This window comes from Amphiura filiformis, chromosome 5, assembly GCF_039555335.1.
Source record: "Amphiura filiformis chromosome 5, Afil_fr2py, whole genome shotgun sequence".
Lineage (NCBI taxonomy): Eukaryota > Metazoa > Echinodermata > Ophiuroidea > Amphilepidida > Amphiuridae > Amphiura > Amphiura filiformis.
Genome location: NC_092632.1, coordinates 21,359,409 through 21,376,703, shown reverse-complemented (window position 1 = coordinate 21,376,703; position 17,295 = coordinate 21,359,409). Strand labels below are relative to the sequence as shown.

The following is a 17,295-nucleotide window of genomic DNA, read 5'->3' as shown; positions in this document are numbered from 1 at the left end:
GACGCAATAAGTAGACCAAACACAACTATTGCCGGAGCTGGATCTTTACCATCCGAATCTTTTATTTCCTTTCATTTACACAGTTGATCAAGTGTCAACTGTGTTCTTCATACTTAATTTAATATCGCATATCACTTCAGACAGCTATATCATCTGATATTTTAAATAGATATAAATTCAAATTCATTAGCGCCTCAGACAGCTATATCATGTGGCTTATTCTTTAAAAGCAATATATATCAATCATTGAAATCATATATGTATCAGACAGCAATATCATCTGATACCCTTTTACTAATCAGACAGCTATATCATCTGATATTTTAAATAGATATAAATTCAAATTCATTAGCGCCTCAGACAGCTATATCATCTGGCTTATTCTTTAAAAGCAATATATATCAATCATTGAAATCATATATGTATCAGACAGCAATATCATCTGATACCCTTTTTACATAATCAGACAGCTATATCATCTGATGCCATTTATGGTCCTGAAGTGAGACGACCCACTTCAAATCCCAAACAGCATATTTGGCTTGGACCTAATCATTACTCATTTCGAATTAGGACAACCCCATTCAATTTCCAAACATCCTAATTTGGAATTGACATTAAATATTAAGTATGTGAAAACATTCCCAATGACTTGCTCAAATGCAGCAATGTATCTCCATTTTGATTCATATATTGGACAAAATGGTAAAAAGCAAAAGAAACAATGCCATTTAATATCATATTTTTCATAAGGGAGTGGTGGGTGGGTTTTAAAATTTTCCTGACCTCTTCGGATGGTATCGAAACAGCTTATGAATTTTCCCGCAACAATTTCTGTGAAAACAGCCACGCCCCCAGAACCGCTGCCTATGATTGGCTACTGGCACGCGACTTGACACAGGGCATGGATGCACAACAGGTGTCGGACTGATGTCACAACACGCATGGCACCACCTTTTATTGATCTACAGGACAATGAAACCCTTTTCAACAAAACCCAGGGCTTATTACGCCAATGACAATTTTGGTTTTGATTGAAGTTTGCTCAATCAAAACCCGATTACACACCATAATTTGCCATGTGAAAAATACTACAGGCATGATACCATGTGTGCATAAAAATGAAAGTTACAATTGCAACCACCTTTGATAATTGGCCTCTTGGTCAGGCCTGTCAGTATTAAGCCAGCTTGTACATATATGTACAGGTATATATGGTATGCCAAAAAAGGAAGTTGGAAGTTAGCAAGGGCAGGCGATAGGCAAAAGGCAAGTAAACAATGATCTGAGTACCAAACACTAATTAAGGGGGTACTACACCCCTGGTCAATTTTGTGCCTATTTTTGCATTTTTCTCAAAAATTATAGTGCATTGGTGACAAGTAAGATATGTATATTATAGGGCAAGGACTACAACTACTGCACTGAAAATTCAGCAACTCAAGGCAAGTAGTTATTGATTTATTGATCAAATATTGGTTTTCCCTCATTTTCGACTGTAACTCCACAACTATTGTCTGCATTGAAATAAAATTTCCAGTGCAGTAGTTGTAGTCCTTGCCCCTATAATATACATATCTTACTTGTCACCAATGCGCTTATAATTTTTGAGAAAAATGCAAAAAAATAGGCACAAAATTGGGCAGGGTGTAGTATTTCTTAACCCTAACAATGAACCCTGCCTTTTGCTATCAGAAGTTAAAGAAGAAACAAAAAAGGAGAGAAGATGAACAAAGAAGTCACTTGGCACCCCCGGGATTCGAACCTTAGACATGCTAAGCACAGGATCACCGACCGGTAGCCACACAGGTTACGCTGAGCATATTGCACTTAGCATTTCGTGAGCATTATAGCACTTAGGGGTGGTGTAATATTATGTGTACCCCGGTCTGGTGAATTGTAGCGGGGGCAAAGATTTTTGGCAGGCCAAATGGGGGGGCAAGCATTTTTGGCAGGACGATAGGGAGGGGGCAAGCATTTTTTGGCAGGGCGATAGGGGGCAAGCATTTTTGGCAGGTCGAAAGGGGGGGCAAGTGATTTTGGCACAGATATTTTGGGCACCATCGCTAGCATTATATGATAAGACAATTTAGGGTTTTAAATTTGGGTTCCAAAATCCTGCATGTGTAAGGGGAGCAAAGAATTTTTGGCACGTCAAAGGGGGGGGGCAAAGTTTTTTTGGCACATCAAAAGGGGGGGCAAAGGTTTTTTGGCACGGCCAAAGGGGGGGAGCAATTTTGGCAGACCATTTTGAAAATTCACCACCCCGGGGGTACACATAATTATTGTACAGCCCCTTATGGTGATTACGTCATCGCAGACCCTGGGTTTCACACATGCGCACTGGTTTTCATTGTGGTCTTTTTACTCTTTTGTGGTATCTATGGGTGTTAGGGTTAATAGCTACTATAAGACAAACTTCCACCATAAACGGATCTACATTGTATATTTCCAAAATGGGAATTATAAGAAGATTAACAAGTAGCAAACTGCTTACGTGCAACACATTCAAGAACCATTATCAGTAAACTATATCCTACAGTATTACGGACACAATACGGATATCTTCCATTCATTTATATTATCCTCAATTCATATGGTTTATCAACAATTACACAAACACAAAGATAACACGTCACCCCGGTCCATATACAAACACAAGATAACACATCACCCTGTAGGCCAAAGTCCTGTTGGGCTCACTGGTTGGCTTGACAATGGAAACACAATGATATGATTGTGATAAATACAAAACATCAGTTATGACATATTCTACAGCTTGCTAACAACCTGCTGACATAAGCTTGTCAAACCCAAGTATGTTATAATTACTAGTATCAGACATGTGTCAACCCTCTGGCTACTTTGTTACGAATCTGTTCAAAAGAGCCAATTTTTAAACATCACTTATCACAAATTTTGAACAAGTTTTCTTATGCCACCTTTAGAATTCACAACTGATTAGCAATCTCTAGATAACCGATCACAACAATATAGCGAAATAACACTTCTATGCTACCAGTGGTAAGATTGATATGTCACATTTGTATACAGCTGTGTAAATACTATAAATTATATGTAAAGACCATCTTGTGTTTTGCCATTTGGTTAACATTTTTACTCCCAAATTACCCTTGGTCGAAGGTGGAAGGCTATAGGATAGGATAGTGAATATTATTGCCCCACCCTTTGTTTTTGTGCTCCTCTATTTATTTGCAAACATAGGCCCTAAATATCACAGCCAACTACTTTTGCTGATTTTATATACCTACATGTATATCATTATCAGACTGTGAGTGCAAGTTATATTAAATTTCTAAATATTTCATGTAATATTCATTTGTTTGGAACTGTTCACAAGTCTATTTTTCACTAAAACTTCCTGTCCTTTTGTATTTTTATAGTAAAATCCTGATTAGTGTATACATAGAGTGTACATCACATTGTTCTAAAAAACGGGCAATAGACAATGGCTGAACAACATCCCAACTGCCAAATACTAGCAAACAAGTCACCTGATGGTGAAAACAAGCAGTGTCTTTGGAAACAACTTGAGCGTATTAGGGTAATATGGACTGTGCACAGTGCACTAGGATTGCCCTTTAAATCAACGCAATGTGTTGCCAGGCTAAACAGTGCCCAGATGTCCAACCCAGCTTTCGTCATCAAAAAAAAAAAAAAAAAAATATTTGAACATAATCTGATTTTCCAACTGATCATGTTTCCCCTAGTAGGTCATTACAAATCAATTGGTTTTTACAAGTTAGCATGCTAAATTCAGAAATGCAATCATCACAATCAAATTTAATGATTAAACAGCAGTCAACTGTTTTTTGTCTGCTTAATTGTTCCTGTACTTTCTAACAACTGACATTCACACATTTGTTCACAGCTCTAATTTACTTATATAAAGTAATTCCCTATCTATTCCCGAATACAACCTCAGGCACTGAGGTCTGATGCCTTGTCAACTGAGCAAACTTGACTGCCTTGCACTGACAAGGACTGAAATGATTCATTATTAGCATTTTATGCAGGTGCTTGTGAAGCTTGTGAAACACATAAGTTTTAATTATTACCGTAATTATCTACTGAACATAAATGAAACAAATATGGAGCGGTTTATATTGCAAGAAAAAATAAAAAACATTTTGCCTGACTGACATCAATATCAACTGAAACCTAAAAGGCTCTTAAAGAAATGATCTTTGGAGATTCTTTTGGGTGAATGACCTACGACAAACTAGCTAGTCTCTGCCAAGTGAAGTTTCCTGCTACAGTACATGTATGAATTTATACTGACCAGTGTCAAAGGAAATAGTTAAAAGTTCGTCCAGTAATTAATTATCAAGAGTAGTTAATCGTTGAGAATCAAATAGTAATATCTCATGTGAGTGACGTTTCAAGGTAATCTGCTTCAGTTGTACAACAACCACTAGGCAAGTTGTACAACAACTACTAGATGCAAAACCCGATTATTTCTGGTTCAGTTATGATTAAAATGTTTTGCAAAGTTCTTGAGCATACTGCTAACCTTCTAGCGCATATCATTTTGCACAATATCTTATGAACACAATTGATGTTGAGTGCGTATAAGTAAGGACTTATTTAGAACTTTGCAAACATTATAGAATGAACTTGGGAATTACCAAAGAAATGGGATTATACTAAAGGAATTCCTGCTTTCCAGAACCAGGTTATGGCACAACTGTACACTCTCAATCCATAATTATCCGTCACTTCAATGACTTCATCAATCAATGCCATCATAATTTTAACATAGACATGACATTCAATTTCTTGCATACTCACATCCTGAGGAATCCACAACAGCCATGATGGTCGTAAGGACAAACAGCGACAGCATTACATTCACAGATATAATTGTTGTAAGACGTGACGACCTGTGGCAAAAGAGAAAGAGAGGAAGGAAGGAATTTAACGCCATGGTACAATACCAGGAAGTTTTGTTGAATATTATGACCAGTTTGAGTGATTTATTAAGATTTACTGTTACTATTTACTATAACCTTAAGCTAAAAGGTATGTTTTTATTAAAGGGTAGTTGCTGTTGCCAACTTCTGTGAAAGAACATTGTCTGATTTAGTTTTAGACAGAAATCTGTAAAATGTAAAGCCTGCCTAAAGTTGTTTGGTGCAGTCACAACCAAAAAGTTCAATATTGGACAAAAAAACAACAGACATAATTAATGTCAAGTTTCGTGTTGCATGAAAGGAAGGGCCCATTTGTTTCAATATTTTCACAACGTTATGAAATTGTAAAATCCGAAATCAGCACCCCCAAACAATTCTTGGCCATCATGACACTAAATGGATCAATACATCTATGTGATCACATGTTACGCCTGTGGTAAATCAAATTTAACAATACAATCATGATCCATACAAAATTATTGGTACCGATGTAGGTGCATACATGCCTAATCCAGCAGTGTATAATATAAACATGGTCGTTTGTCATTTGTCAAATTTAGGCGATTTGTCAGCACCACATCCATGTTAAATATGTGATGTACAAATGTAACTGCACTGTACCAGACTTGTTGTGAAACTATGTGTAGTTTGACTTACTTTGGAGGGAAGAACAGGGCGACAAAGAGAAATGTGACATTTGGCACAAATCCCATAATCCCGAGATATGTCACAAACTTATCCTTGTATTCAGTATCATCACTCACATTGGCAAACTTATGCTGTGTAAAGTACTGTGAACAAATCATAAACAAAATAGAATCAATAAAACATCAAGACATTTAACCCTAACCCAACTAGGTCTCACTAAAGCTCACTATTAAAACCACTCTGCGTGCATGCATTCCACGTGACTTGATGACGCAATCAGCCCAAGTCATATATTATACCCAGGGAATCCGGTCGGGCCAACGTCACCTGTGTGGCGACAGGCTGGGGACCTTCTGCGTGGCATGCGAGGGGTCCCGGGCTCAAATCCCGGGGGTGCCAAGTGACTTTTCTCCTCATCTTCTCTCCTTTTTCGTTTCTTCTTTCCCTTCCGATAGCAAAAAAACCACGGGTAGGGTTAGGGTTAATCTATTTTTAACTATTTCAATACCCCCAGATGAACATTAAAAGTATGCAAAATGTAGACAAAAATGGCATTTCAGTGAGCAACCTAAGTCCAAAATACTTTTTGCAAATTAGGGATGCTAACAAAGCATGAACATTTTGAGTTCACATTTGGTTCATCAAATGTTGTGGTCACATTTTTACATTTAATGCCAATTACATGATAATTTAAAATGTGCACTCACTTATGGCAGTTCATTATGTGCAATTTTGGAATTTGGGAACCATTATGGTCACTGCAATCACAATGAGATTTCAACTGATAAGCTTTTGAACTCCAGCACGTATTACAATAAATTAGTGTTAAAATATTTTGTACTCTTTGAACTCCAGCGCACATTACATAAAATTAGCAACTACAGTAAAACCTCATTATGACGAAATCTGATACAAGAAAAACCCTGTTATAAATAAGTATTTTTCCAGAACCAAGATAAAAAATTCTTTTGTTATTTATTGTTTTTACAACCCTGATATAACGAAATTTGGATATAAAGAACCAATTGCTCTGTCCCTGACAACTTCGTTATAATGAGTTTCCACTGTATTTTGTATTCCAGCATTGCATTGTATGTCTGAGGTAAAAGGGATGAGTTGATTGACCTTGCACGTACTCGGCCATTCACCCACCCACAAGACATGTGCATTTGACAGATGTATCATTCTCATCCACTGCTATGATGCTTCAGTCAGACAGCTAGTGTTATTGAACTGGATGAAGATAATTAATTCAAACCAATAAAGAGGTCAAATAAAATAAGCTATGACAATAAAGGTGATAGAATGGTTAAGGTTCGTCTGGTGCAGGCATGAGACTGCACTTTCCTAAAAAAAACTGAAAAAACTGAAAATGCGCGTGAAATTGGGCAAAAAAAGTACCAAAAACAGGCTGAAATTAAATAAAGTTGCGGAAATTTTGACTATAAAAAAAACTGAATTCAGTTTTTAAACTGAAAATTCTCATGCCTGCTGGTGTATGCCATGGAAATCAAAGGAAATTGGAAAATAGTTCACTAAATTATTTATGTATAAGAGTTTGGACAAAATTTGGAGTATGCTTCACAAGGAGATGAACTTGTGAAAGTTTGTTTTAAACTTTGTATGACCCCCATTCTGATACCAGCATGGGAGGGTAAATATTTTTAAGATGCTTGAGGAAAGCATACACAAAAGTAAAAATTGAATTTCCCATGGATTCAGAAATGCATCTTAAATTAATGAAAATGAAAATTATGTTGTTCAATGTTTTTCATTTCAATTTACTTTTAAAAATATGACAAGTACTTTTTAACATATGGTCATTTTCACGGTAAAGGGTGTAACTTTTGATTTTTAGGGTCAAAATTTCAAACCACTTAAATATGTTTCTGTTTACTGTAATCATGCATAGAAGCAACTTAAATTCCAGTAAAATAGTGTTTCAAGGCTTAAACCTTTTGATTTCTGATAAAAAATTTGACATTTCCATAACATTTTGGTTAAAATCTAAGAAAAAATGTATTTTACATAAGCTCAGAAAATTATGACATGAAAGCTGGAATACATGTGAAATCCCATTCCAAAGTAAGTCAACAGATATAAGTTAAATTTTATACCATGTTTTGCTATGTTTGTAATTGCAATTTTGAAAATTTTTAACATCAAGGGTCATTTGCAATGGAAATTTCCCAACCTTAAACATATTTTTTTAAGTTTTAATTGGGTTCCTAAAATAATTTAAATGTCTAACTTCATGTACAAATACTACTTGATGAAAGGAACCTCCCAGCCAAGTTTCACAGAAATTGGAGTTATTTTTTAGAATTGGCAATTCAAGCGATTTGTGTTTCGGAGGCTTCAGTTAACAACACAGGTGATCATAAAAGTAAAATATTTGGCTAACTACTACAAGTTGACATGAAAAAATAGGTAAAAAATATCACAATTACCAATTTTCATGCTTTGCTTCTAAGTATTGAATTTCATTTGTGACAAAAATTAAATTATCACAGCAAGTCATTTTTTTTGTTTCGGAGGCTTCATGTTTACAATGGTTAAACATGGCAGAAGTAGTTTTTTTGAAAACAACACTGTTGGGATCATCTAAGCTGTTATTTTCTTGTGTGTATTGAATCAATGATTCTATGCGGCAGATATTGCAGATTTATAACATGATAATTTTTTCACCCATTTGTTAAGTATGGTGTTATTTGCATGTGAAGCCTCCGAAACAGGCTTTCTTGGATATCAGTATATTTTTCAAGCATTAACCATAATATCAATTTTTTTAAATTTATGACATTCTGCACATATCATGCAACAATTACAATGCAGATATCAATATGGAACATACCAATTTAGATATGCATAGATGATAATTAAGTTTACTGTTGTTTCGGAGGCTTCATTTGTTTCGGAGGCTTCAATTGTTAACGGAAAGTTTGTATTGGGTCCCATTTTCAAACGGTGATATATATCTCCATGATTTAAAAACAAGTGACTTGAGGATCTACTTTGCTACATTTTGATAAATAGATTGGATGAGCTCTTTTATTTATATTTGCCCAAGCTTGCTGAACAGTTTGTTTCGAGGCTTCAAAAAGTTAACGGAAAATCGGCTCTTTGAAGTCAAGATTTTATAAAAATTTTAAAAGCTTGCAAATCAACTAATTTTTGTTACCCATTTCAAGTTAAGATATCAACTGTTATGAATCAAGAAGAAGTGAAGAAATAACCAAGAATTATGAACCAAAGCTATACCCACAAAGTTTGTTAACAATTGTTAACGGAAAATGAAGCCTCCGAAACGACAAATATCAAGTCCGGTTCTCAAAAATACAGGGCTGTTCACAATTAAATCTAATGTGGCAGTGTTTACTGAACATATGACCGTACTTTCAGGATAAGAAAAATTATCCATGAACTAACTGAAGAAAACACAGGGTTTTACAAAATGTTACTGTTTTTTACAGTTTTTCAAAATGGCAATATTAGGTACATTTAAGCCTGCTAAAACTGAACGCAGTAACTCCCGAAGATGATTATGCTACCCAAGGTAGCTGCTAACTAGATGACTTATGTGGCCAAAAATCATGGAATTCTGTGGCTTTATTAGAAAACTACGGATCAAAATGTTAAAAATCCAAAGTTACACCCTTTACCGTGAAAATGACCATATATGAAAAAGTACCTTTCCATCACTTTAGTGCATTTCAAATACAGGTTCTAAAAGTTTAAAATGTCTGGCCAGATAAGATGAGAATAGCCTTGAAGGGCAGATAACAATACTTGCTCATAAAACAGTACAAAATAGTTCATCCACCTACATGTAGGCCTACACAGTACATACATGTATTAGGGAATTGCTTGCTTTGTTAATGTCAAAGTACCTTCCATCCATACAATGCCAATACATTTCATGTGCAACTGTTCATTTCCCTTGTCTTTTTATTGTCTTTGCTTTTAGTGTTTTTGCTTTTGTGTGTACAATTAACATTCAGTGTCTGCATAGAAGACTATAAAGCCAAATTTATTATTGTAAAAGAAGTTGATTGTTATTGGAAGCAATCAATTAATGTAACAGAGAATCAAGTGGACATAAAATTTATGCTATACATTGGATATATTCTGATAGCTACTGCTAGATTCATATCTAGTATGCACTTATCCTATAAATTGTTAAGTGGTCTGCCTTTATCATGTTTGAATGTAAGCTTTAAAACAAGTCATGCCAGCAACATTTGTGTTTATCTTTTTTTTTTAAATAGGACCCTGGATAAGTATTAACAATATTATTGGCCTAATTTGCACAGAGCAAAATTGAATAAAACCGTTCAGATAATGACAATTTAATTTGCAGGCTCAGTCAATTGATCAGGGCAATATACCATTCAAACAATGGATAATCACATGTAACAGATGGAAATGGACTGTACTAATTAGAGAGTTCTTGCACAATAGAGTCATTACCAAGTACTCAATTACATCATTTATTGTCCCGACTACAATAAATTGATATTACCATATACACGATTAACCTGATTGGTTGACATGCCATATCAACAAACTATATTTAAAATCCGGCAACTCATTCATACTCACAGATTTCACAGTTCGGAGTTAATTCATGTAACACCTTATTCGCTATTTAATTGAGGTACACTACTTGTTATTTACTAAGTGTCAGAAGCCTATTTTTATGTTGCATTATCAATATCATCAATGTTATTTACAGGCACAGATTCAGGTTTTTGTAAGGGAAGCTGCTTAAAAAGTTTTCAGCTCACTAAATTCTTCATGGTGGCCATTCTGTTGAAACTTTGAGGGGGAGAAGGTTCCCCTCTGAGTTGGGAAATTGTGCAAATAAGGGGCTTAAAATCACCCATTTTCAACTGATCCCAGCAGGTTTTTTTTAGTGAGGTTGTTGTGCAAACACATACATTACAATCTACATGTTCCACAGAAACTTGCAACACTCCTTGCACTTGCTCTTTACATGCTCCTCCTGTTCATGATTCACTCTTGCCTTCACAGATGGGGGGGCTATGTCAACCATGGAGTCGGCAAAAACATTTACAACTTGGTCTAGAGTCTAGTAAAAGAAATTCAGTATAAAGGGTGGTGGTGCAACCTTACTGAATCCACCCCCTTTTTTGTATTCATAACTTACTGCTTCTGCTGTGATGAACATGTTCCATGGTAATAATGTGCCTACTCCATGTAGTGCCATGATTAAATACACTATGTAACATCTGTGAAAGAGAATGAAAAACAAAAGCAAAAACAATTCAAACACTTTCTTTCCACTTACATCACAAATGACTGCAATTCAGAATTGGGGAGAAAATTATGGAGGCTATAAATTATCTCTCTTCGATGGAACACCCATCCAACTATATTTTGGTAAGATTGTGCAGGGATCAATTTTAAAACTTTTTTGTAGTTCATATTTATACAAAAATAACATAAATATACAGAGAAAAGTGATACTGTATATTTGTGATAAGAAAACGGGGAAATTAGTGAAATTAAAGACAAGCAAAATTTTAATTGTTCTTGCACAAAAACTGTATTGCACAAAAAATGTAAATTATTAATAATTGGTGGCCTGTATCTAGACAGATTTACAGAATCGATAAAGTAAAATGTCATATCAATTTAGAATTATGAAACTTGTAAGCAATGTAAGGAATCAAGTTATTTTATAAAATTTATAACAGGAACAGCTACAGGGGTGATAGTGATATTAAAATCATCATCCAGTTTTAATCCAAAAAATGTCTCAAAGTGACAGTTGACTGACAGTGACATGCCAAACTTGTGCTTCTTCAAGTGTTTTTCCAATATAAATCTAGACAGATTTACCGTAGACTTGAGTAGAGCCTTAGAAGTTTTCCGTGATACGGAAAAAGGATAAATTTCACGGAATCGGAGGTAGAAAACGGAAAACAGGATGTGGTTGGAAAAATGAAATGGAAATAATTAAAAAAGTGAATAAAATAATATTAATAAAAAAACATGGAAAGCCACAAGAAAACAGAAAAAAAGTGTCAAAAAACACAGAAAGTGACATATTGACAAAATGGCATTTCAAAAGTAGAACACAGAAAACTTATGGCTCTAATTTACAGGATCAATCAAGCTTATTTTTACAATCAAGGTTTTAATCACATTAAGCCACATTTATACGTAGCATCAAATTTTACATCTATGGACCATGCCAAAAGTAATCTCTTGATCATAAACATAAAAACAACCAAGTAGGGTTTCAGATCTACTAGTACCTTGTTTTACAGGTATGTATTTTGTTTGTTTGCTGGCATACATATTTACATAAACACAGCCAAATTAAAAAGTCTCCTGTAGTTCCGTCCCCATTTAATCAGAGTCTGATGAGTTTATGGAAAGATAATTTGTATTTTTTTTTCTATACACTTTCCTTCGAAGGTTGATACCAAATTTGATACAAAAGTTTAATCATCGTGAGCATAGGAGCCGTTGTTTGGAAATTTGTGCACTTTCAAAAATGACAAATTGAAATTATGAATTGACCACGCAAAAGTCAATGCATGGTATCAGTTTATTATGTGGCCTGAAGCAACCCGTACAGGCATCATTGTACACTTGCCTGCGCACAATTGAAAGAGCGGGGTATTTGATTTGCATTTTGGCATGCATGGGTAAACCTTTAACCTGCCGGCCTCACCTTTAGTCTGAAAATAGGGCGTCTAAACCTAAAAACAAAGGGTCCAAAACGCCAAAATCTTTAAAAATAAGAATAAGGGGTTCAGTTGCATATTATGCAATTTGGGGCCTAGAATGCCGGACTTTCTGAAAGTTTTGGAAGGCTAAAATAATGACCGGCGACGATATGAACTGAAAATTGACGGCTCCCAGCCTTGGATATTCCTAAAAACAACGACTTTTTGTGGCCGATTTTGAAAATTAATGACACATTTATGTAGATAAACAGTTAACATTGTTAAATGGGAGAATTTTTAATATTTCTACACAGTAAATCCGGCTGCGATTTGGATGCGTCCAGTTGAGATTTTTTGGACCCCTTAACCTCCTTGGATTTAAAAATTCAGTGCGCCCATATTTACCCATTTTCAAAATTTTGCGTCCAGGACGCAATGACGCATTAAAACGTGAACCCTGTGCGACGTAATTCTTGGCACTCATGCTAGTTCCGCTATGTGATACAATTCCCTATGTCATTTTTAAAATTGCACGAATTTCCAAACAAAGGTTCCTCTGCTCACAATGATTAAACTTTTGATATCAAATTTGGTATCAACCTTCAAAGGAAAGTGTATACATAGAAAATTATTATAAAAATGATTTTGCCATCAACTCTCTGAGTAAATGGGGATGGAACTACTGGAGACTTTTTAATTTGGCTGTGTTTTCATTATGTGATTGATGCCTTGCATGAGCTGGCTGTAGAGAAAAACATTTTGATCTATATTTCTTCAAAGATACATTGTAAAAAATTGTATCTAATTTACCTTTTGTTTCAAACATTTGAACCAAAACTCTGAGAAACAATAAATGTGACATTTTAATAGTAAGCTCTTACCTGTCTTTAGGTGGTTGTTCTTCCTCCATAACAGCATCTTCCATCATCTTCTCATTGCACGCAATTCTTCCTCCTTGTCTAAACTCTCCAAGTTCATCGTCATCTTCATTTGCCTCAAGGGGCACATACTGTCTTCGATGTGGGGTGCCAAGTCTTGGACTTCTTGGGATAATATGGATCCCATGATGGTCTTTGTGAGGGCTTTGGTGGGGACTTAGTCCACCATTCATATGTGTGGTACCATTTGGAAGATGTCCATTTGCATGGCCATTGGGCACATGGCCATTAGTATGTCCATTCGGAATATGACCATTGATTTCAGTATCTGGCGAGGGCAAAATCTTCACATTTGGTGTTCCATTGGCCTCGTATACCACTTGACTCTCCATGATGCTTACACTGTCTTCCACTCCACTCGCAGCAGGCTTTAGGTCCTTATTCAACCATTCACAGACTTCAAACACTTAACAGCTGTGGGCCAATTTGCACCAATTAACCTAGGAATTTAAGGAAACATTCATTATGCAATTATGTCATCTACAACAACACCAGGCCTTACATTGTGTCATTAAGAAAAGTGCAAGGGTAAGCAGGACTTCCTATCAGAGGGTCATGATTTTGTGGCAAGTTTCCTGGACTGGGCTTCATGATTCACGATACATCGACATCTGTTGGTTTTAGAGTCAAGGTGCAAATCATAATTCAGTGGCGGATCTAGAGTAGTCGGGGGGCAACTTGAGAAAAAATTGTAAAATTTTAACATACAATATGAATATTGCTCACTTGCTTATGTCGACTCTTGGTTGGCAATTAGTGGATCATACATGTATTGGCACTACATATACACGTATGTATCATTGTGTAAAAGTTTAGTTTGAAAAAGCCAAAAATTGGTCAAATGACGGCTCAATTGAAGCCAATTGTGGATAAGTTTTTACTGTTATAAATTAATTATTGCTAAAAATCAAACAATCCTGGTATCATTAATTGGATTTTGATCTTGGTAGGCGCTAAAATTTGCAAATTATCGGTCACACATTCATTACTTGCAGAACTTGTTCGAATTTGCACACGGTAGTTACGCATTAAATGCTAGAGTATGTTGCTATCGTTTTTTAGTTGGACAGTGTGACATAATACTGACATTATTTACAACATGTTATTTATTCTGTTAATGTTGAAATCTGGATGAAAGTTATTTTAATAAACAACCTCCGGTGCAAAAAACTATGTACACCGCTGTCCGACCGAAAAACCATAGCAAAGCAATAGCATCGAATGCAAACTATCGTGTGCAAATTCAAAGCTAGAGTTCTCGAGAATAACTTACCGGTACAGTTTTTGCTTTTTGTATTTTTTCTGTCCAGTTTTTGAGTAGTTCCGGAAAAAAATTGATATTTTATGATAAGGTTTTTTTTTCCGAAAAAAAAGGTCCTCATTTCCCAGTGAAATAGGGGGGGGAATTCCAAAGTGTCCTTGAAATGGTAAAAATAGGGGTATTCTTTTTGGAACAAATGTCCTCGATTCCCTGTGATAAGGGGGTGAACTTATGAAAATGTGTCTTCAAAATGGGGGGGGGGGGGGTATTTGAGAGAAAATTTTTGATTTCGCCCCAAGATTTCATGCAAAATACATTGCTGCAAATGTCCTGGATTCCCTTTTCCAAATCCTGGAACGGTCATAAGTCTCCTGGGATATGTCCTACCTTTAAATACAAACGGAACCCACAGGGCTATTCATGTATCAAAATCACAAATTCTGATTTCTGAATTCAAGTTTATCACATGCATTTACATTATAACAATGTTTTGCATGATCCAGGGTATCTTAAATTCTCAATTGTAGGTCCCGGGATAGGTTCAGCCTTGTTGGGCAACAATTGTACAGGTAAACATCTCGTGATCTACTGTATTGAGTACAAACACACTATAGAAAATACTTGGTCGGTGACCTGTGAAAATAATAATGCCAATCCAACTGTCAAATTGCCAACCCATACACTAGTATTGTTATTACCGGTATTCTGTCGGTCCGTGTCACGTCACTTCCGGTTGATGATGTTCGAGTGAAAACAAGTCCCTGATTCGATTTTTGTTGATGATTTCTGTCATTGGTGTAATGTAAATTTCGATCGCAAATAGTCAGTGGAATCAAACAACCGTTTCTAAGTCTTCAGAGTGAAAGAAACTTACTTGATTTACCGCTTATATACTGACAAACTTAAAATTAAATTCCATGGTCGAGTGTCGCTTTTTTCCAAATTGAATGTCACTCCAGCAACATCGCTATGTAGCCTCCTTCACAGCCGGTTTCTGTTGTTCACAACAAACCGTGAGCCACATGCAGTTTGGGCCCGAGACTAGAGATAGCCCGGATGTCCGACCGACAGAATATCTTTTTATTTACCCTATTTGTTTGGCTCAAAATTTCAATGGGACATATATATCTGCGAGTGAAAAGTAACATTTAATGGGGAAAATAAACAAAAACCTTTATTTTTTTATTGAAATGTTTGCAATATTGCTAGACAGCTTCTTCTTGTTCAAAACTTTAGGACCAGCTGAGTGAATTAATGTACATGTCACATGATGTAAATTATAGTATGGTCAGAAAATTATTTGACCAACAACCAAACTCCAACCAAGGAATAAAATTATCCAACCTTCTTACCAATTTTCCCACTTCAACAGACATGCAATTAAATAGAAAGTCTTTCAATGTTGAACTGAATTATTCTTTGAACATTGTCTTTAGAGCAGTGACTAGACTGTCATTATGAAAAAATGAATTGCAAAACAAATTCGGTTTTTTTTTGCAAAACGTGAAACACCACTCACGTAGTTTTCATTTCATTTCATTTCAATTTTATTTATACACGGAATAATGAGGTTTAGAACATTACATATTTTTGCCTATATTGACAGTGATGCCCAGTCATACCCAAAATAGAGATGGGAACTTCACCACATGCACTATCTGTGACTGTAAATCAAATTCCCGTGTAGTGAAGTCATTTAAAAATGGCTATTCCAATTCACAACCATGAGTTGCATGCATTTCTGCCCGCATTTCTGTTCACTTCATCATAAAAAAAGCTTTGAAATTTTACCATACATGCATGTATACCAATACACAAGATAAAATCCTACCTATAGCAGCCTTCACTTTGACCAAGAAATGGTGTAATTCAGCCTGAATATCCAAGGTTTCCTTGCTGTATTACTTCCCGTGCTTTTTATGCCGACTGCCCAGCTGAAGAATGAATGGATGCTGCTGTCGTTCTATCGATTCAATGTGGTAACGGAAGGCAGAAATCAGCTGGTTGTTGGCCAACGAGCACGGGAATTGCTCAATACAAAATTGCACACAAAAGATGCCTTATCTAATTATGCATGACGTCATTTTAAGCCACCCGCAATCTAAATTATGTTTGATGTACGATTAATTTATCAAGAATTCTGGTTCATTGTAAAGTTTTGCATTTGATTATTTTTTAGGTGGTAAAAATTTTAATACTGAACAAATACTATTACAAATAATGTTTATCAAACTTATATTTTACTAGATTTCGCGGTTTTCGGGTTGGGTGGTTGGGTGATAAGACTCTCTCTAATTACCCAACACCCGTTACCCATAGGCCTACATGCCCTGACCTTTTAAACTACATGTACTATGGTATATACGTCTCTCGATTGTTCGCCTCTTCCAAGCCCTGTCCTGCTACCACATCGAGGAACCCAATACCCCTAAATTAGTATCTGGATGTAGGACGTTACAAAACATGCTAAAGTAATAACATCAATCGGGATAAATATGAACGCAATCAGGCCGAATATAACGGGTAATAGGTTAGGGTTAGGGTATACGTTTCTCCTATTCAAATGTTAACAACGGAAAAAAATATTGCACCCCGGAAATAGTCATGTTCTGCTGTAGGCCTAATAGGCCGTATTGAAATATGTTGAAAATAGGCCTATTGATCCGATGAGATGCACCTGCACGATTAACCACACTGCAATGCTTTCCGATGCTTGCACTGCGCCCGTCAGTACACCGCGCACTACGCGATAGCGCACCGCGCACTACGCGATACGCACCGCGAGCACGCGATACGCACCGCGAGCACGCGTT

General features: G+C 35.9%; 1 protein-coding gene across 1 annotated transcript in view; it reads right to left on the bottom strand.

Annotated features, from left to right (window-relative positions):
* The window catches only part of LOC140152794 (equilibrative nucleoside transporter 3-like), a 34,659-nt gene extending 18,165 nt beyond the window's left edge, over window positions 1-16,494 (bottom strand). Inside the window, exons 1-5 of the mRNA XM_072175286.1 lie at window positions 16,314-16,494; window positions 13,165-13,661; window positions 10,753-10,834; window positions 5,592-5,725; window positions 4,813-4,904 (exon numbers count right to left, since the gene is read on the bottom strand). Coding sequence (XP_072031387.1) covers window positions 4,813-4,904; window positions 5,592-5,725; window positions 10,753-10,834; window positions 13,165-13,553 — 697 coding nt within the window. The 5' untranslated portion in view covers window positions 13,554-13,661; window positions 16,314-16,494. The remainder of the gene's footprint in view (window positions 1-4,812; window positions 4,905-5,591; window positions 5,726-10,752; window positions 10,835-13,164; window positions 13,662-16,313) is intronic.
* Window positions 16,495-17,295: the final 801 nt, after the last annotated feature.